This window comes from Penaeus japonicus, unplaced genomic scaffold, assembly GCF_977035675.1.
Source record: "Penaeus japonicus unplaced genomic scaffold, GWHDUDI00000001_assembly GWHDUDI00000035, whole genome shotgun sequence".
Classification (NCBI taxonomy): domain Eukaryota; kingdom Metazoa; phylum Arthropoda; class Malacostraca; order Decapoda; family Penaeidae; genus Penaeus; species Penaeus japonicus.
In genome coordinates this window covers 11,649,941-11,654,940 of record NW_028234437.1, presented here as the reverse complement: position 1 = coordinate 11,654,940, position 5,000 = coordinate 11,649,941, and the positions used below count along the sequence as shown (strand labels likewise).

The 5,000-nt window shown below is 31.8% G+C and overlaps 1 protein-coding gene across 50 annotated transcripts in view; it reads right to left on the bottom strand.

Annotated features, from left to right (window-relative positions):
- Window positions 1–5,000, bottom strand: part of LOC122258642 (cytoplasmic dynein 1 intermediate chain) — a 48,422-nt gene that overhangs the window by 27,840 nt on the left and 15,582 nt on the right. For 26 of the 50 annotated variants that reach the window (XM_086531389.1, XM_086531390.1, XM_086531385.1 and 23 more), the window contains 3 exons: window positions 4,079–4,175; window positions 2,268–2,376; window positions 1,634–1,746 (listed from right to left, as the gene is read on the bottom strand). In XM_086531389.1, the coding sequence (XP_086387515.1) occupies window positions 1,634–1,746; window positions 2,268–2,376; window positions 4,079–4,175 (319 nt within the window). Of the gene's footprint in view, window positions 1–1,633; window positions 1,747–2,267; window positions 2,377–3,426; window positions 3,523–4,078; window positions 4,176–5,000 lie in introns of all 50 variants that reach the window. The other 24 variants (XM_086531357.1, XM_086531362.1, XM_086531366.1 and 21 more) reach the window with 1 other exon arrangement.

The following is a 5,000-nucleotide window of genomic DNA, read 5'->3' as shown; positions in this document are numbered from 1 at the left end:
TGGCCATACAAAATGCCATGACGTGATATCACTTTCCCAGTGGCAAGTGCTGTCACCACATGATGTGACATCACGTCACCCGGCGTTAACGGGTTAAAAAGATGAGGAAAAAACAAAGGGAACCTATATCATTATTTTCTTTTTTAAACCTCTAAACCATCTGCAAAGTAGCAATTATATCTAAGATGATTGACATGCCTGATAACTAATAATGATGATGATAATATAAAAGAGTATCCAAATGACCCAATTATCTCAGCCATTCATATGTGTATGCCATAGGGTATGCCCCCTAGAGAAATCAGAATGTACAACAGTAGCCTGCATATCTGTTTACAAAAGAATAAAAAAACATGCATCATAATACTGTTTTCTGACACTCCCTTTCCTGTGAACCCATCATGCAAAATATAAAATTAACTGCATTAATAGACTCTTTGTTTGTGCAGATTAATAAGATCTGTTGTAGGCGTAAAACATGATATCAAAACCAAACTAAAATTATATGATTTTGAACTAATAAGTCTATCTTTTGATGAGTGTGTATCCCTGAATCAATATTGGAGATTCTGATAATTACATAAATTAGAGAAAAAATAGGAAAAGGATTCATTTATAAGATTCTATTCAAATATAAAATTAAATTGAGTATATAACATTAGTAATCAATTGTAAAAATAACTTGAGTAATCTCCAAAGGGAAAACTAATAAGAAAATCAAAACTTTCTTTATCATGAAACTGTAATTCCCATGTACTTGTATATACTATGGGGGAGTAATTTAATGGCATATCATCTAATAAATGAATGGGGAACTAATTAAATGCATAATTATCAACAAAAAAAAAAAAAATGAATTAGTTGAATTAATGGCAGTGTGATTTGTTGCATGTTTGTGATGTATACATGTACATCAGCGAGAGATAATGAGAATGAAAGAGTAAAAAAAAAAAGTATTTATGTTTGATTGTGTGAGCACTTCAAAATCTTTACAAAAGTAATTGCAAAGAATGAACAAACCATTACAATACAGAATTGTACACTTATCTGCCATCTGAAGACAGTGAGAAAAATGTATCAATAATAAAGAAAAGATGCCTAAGTTATACATTCCTTTTTAGAAAACTTATCTTTAAGTGAACCATCTGAGCCAAGCTAATTATGCTAAAAGCTTTTATATATCCTTAACTCATATGCAAGCTTGGAAACTTCTTGATATAGCAACAATAATGAAAATTTGCTTCAGAATGTAATCTAGCAAGTGAAAATATAATAATAAGAATTGTATTAGTCCTTTTCTAAGAGGAATTCGCTACATGCCAACATGCATGAATTATGGGACCACTATTTTCTGAGGATAATTGATAATGCAAAATCACAAATGAAAAATAAGCATTAATAACGAAAATAAACAAACAGTTCCCATAATAACATTCTTGACATCAGTTCATTCCCTCGCTAAAAAATAAGCCAAAAAATATTCCTATTGTGGCCTATGAGGAGCTACTCTCTGACTGTATGAGCTTCACTAATTCTTCTTCACAAATAAATCTATATGAAAAAAAATTATAACATATATATATATATATAATATATATATATATAGATGTATTCCAAATCATCCCAAACTAACCGTGGCCATCACCCGACGAAGACGTCTGCACCCCCTTGGTGTAAGTCACCGTCTCGCGAGGGGGGATGTTGGTTGCCTGTACACTTACTACTGAGAGCTGTGGTGGCCTCTTGCTGCAAGGTGACGATGAGGATTGTAGGGGGATGGGGGAAAAAAAGAAAGAAAAAAAAGAGAGACTCGTGTTATTATCTTGCTTCTTTTACAATGACTTCTTTGACTCATTCTATTCTTTGATAAAATGAATTAAATCTTCATATTAATACCTTCTCTTCTACTCCTATTACAAATCTGTTTACATTAATCCTCAAAAAATATGTATAAGGAATAAATAAAAAAATAAATAAATAAAAATAAATAAAACAGAAGTTTTGTGCACAACAGATCTCTTTATAATTAATACTACCAAATTATAAAAACATCAATATCATGTATATAGAAGCTTCTAAAATAAAGACCTATATCAAAATTCCCCCTGCTTCTAATTCAAAACAGTTAATTGGTTTCCTCAAACAACCTGCATGAGCTTTAAAACCTTTGGTCCTTATAGCAACAACAATTGTCAAATAAATTAATATGTACACATACAAATATCTGAACTTTGACCTTTAATAATCTCTAATGACCTAGAGCCTACCTTGGTGTTCTTGGCGAAGCTGTGGCATTCCCCTCTAAACTCTTGTCTGGCGAACCCGTTAGGTCTTGCCCAGGCTCAGAGGACATGCTCGACATACTCGATAGAACCTCTGTGAAGAAAGGAGAACAGAAAAAAATAGTGAGTGTACATACAATCAAATATCTTTCCTTAGTCTCTACCTCTACAATAACTTTTCAGATTCTTTTATCACTCTTTTTTTTTCATTCTTTATTTTCTAAATAGAATCAAATCTGAATTTCTTCTTAATATTTGTCCCCCTCTATCTTTTTCTTAATCATTCATTTGTTTACATTATCTATTACTATTTTTTTCCTCATCTCTATTATATCTTCTCTTGACCCTTGTCTCTCAAAATCTTGTCTCCCATTTTGTAATGATGGATACACACTTGTTGCTACTTGTTTTAAACTTGCAAGAAAATTATGAACAGCATTAAAAACCAAAAGTAAAGGATGAAATCACAGCTCTGATAAAAAAAAAAAAAAAAAAAAAAAGAAATGGACCTAAAAAAAAAAAAAAAAAAAAAAAAAAAAAAAAAAAAAAAAAAAAAAAAAAAAAAAAAAAAAAAAAAAAAAAAAAATACATTTCAAGTATATCTTATAAACAACAAAAAATCAAACTGCAGTAATGCCCTATTCTACAAAAACTATTACTACAATCTCAGGGAATCAAAATACAAAACAGTATTTCTGTGTTAATATGGGGAAATGCATTATAAAAACACATGAAAAGAAAAAGCTAATTAATTTTGAAATTCCATTCACATATTCAATATGCCCAAGGGAAACTGGAGAATAAGATTATTGATAAAAAATCAAAAACCACAGGGAATTCAATTCACCACAACTAACAAAAAACAATTATTGTTATGTGCTATCAAGTAAGAGCTTCTACACCGCAAGTGTTATATCAAAGGAACATATCTGCTTTGCACAGATAAATTAAGCAGAAAAAAAACAATTGACAGGAGATTATAGAGGACTGTTAAAATCTCTTAATAATCAAGGATATGTACAACAAAAATATCAAATGAAATATCACATTAGGGATAAAGGTTTCATGAAAACATACTGTACTGTTAGAATAAAAAATAAAAATGGAATGAAAACCAACATCCACACCACATAAACTGTATCACCTGTCTGACCAGACTTAGTTGCAGACTGTTCTTCTGCTGGTGCGTTAACGCTTTTAGTTTCTTCAGTATGACCGCGGCTTTTAGCTTTATCTCTATCTGAAGTAATACACTCAAGTGATTTCTCTACACACTATTCCTTGATGAGAGGAATCTATGCTATGTTCAGTTTGAGAAACGTGATTTCCCACTGAAATGGTACTGAAGGAAATGAAAGGGAAAACACATAGAAAGAAAATGGAGTACAGCATCTAATGAAGGCTGTTTTTTATGAAAGTAAAACTTAGTGGATAAATAAAATGGTGCAGTTTGATAGATAAATCCCTCTCAAGGCTGCACCACAACCACAAGATTGTAACCTAGTGAAGAAACCACCACTATTTTATTTCTCAACTATTTTCTCTTTCTTATTTTTTATGCAAAATGCTCTGTGAATATGGAAATCTTGAAAGAGATCAAGTATAAATTATATAAAAATTCACCAAAAAAAAACACATATAAAAGCACATATAGCTTTACAAATCCTTAACTATTTACATAAAAAAAAAACTTAACAGATAATCCAACACATACTCATTTGTAGTAACTATACAAACAAATTTTTATTGATAGCAAAGTAACATTGCAGTTACTTAACATCTTATACAAAGCTTACCCGAGACAGGTGCAACCCCCAAGGAGGAGAGCATCTTATCCAAATCCTGCTGGTCATCGCGGGGTGCATTGCTTGCACGAACAGCTGCTTCTTGAGCCTGGGAGAGAAAAAAGCATAGGATAACACCTTATTCTTGCAGAGAAGAAAGGAAAGAGTGTAAATAGTCTCAATACACATTCCAGCAATGACAATCTCTTTTTTCCTTGTTATATATCAAAACACTAACAAAGATCCTTAATTCTTTTCTTTTTTCATTCTACATATCATTGAAGCCTGTATTAAGGAATATCACTCAACTAACATCGGGACATGACATCAGCATAGTATTATAATCAGTACTAGTGTATTCCATGTAGTATATAGTGTAACTATAAATAGCTGGGTCCAAGAGTTTACTTAACCCCTTAACAACAGATGACCTGACATTCACATCATGGTTTGGTTAGTCTTCCCGACAGAGATGTGAACACTGTGTCATGGCTTTGTCAGTAGGCCATTGACTCAGGGTACAAATAGCCAACAATGTTAAGCCTGCACATTTCAAAATACCCCAGCATTGTGTCCAGGCAAAACCAAAACTGATCTGTTTAAGAGATTAAAATGATGTCATGATTCTTTTCAAGACAATGGTTCTTAGCTATCTATAAAATCAAATCAAAAGTCCCCAAATAAACCTTGTAAAATAATGTGCAAGCAAGCCTTGATTCTCTTTCTATGAGTATTTAAGGAGAGTTCAGAGGTGTGCATGGGCAATGGCCCACCTGAAATGGCTAAGACATATATGTATACATACACATCCAAATGAATCATTACACACAAATAGATACAGATAAGAGACAAAACTTCTTCATTCACAGTGTAAAATAATTCTCAGATAAAAAACACTAATCAACTAAAATCCTTTCTACCAACCATGCACATT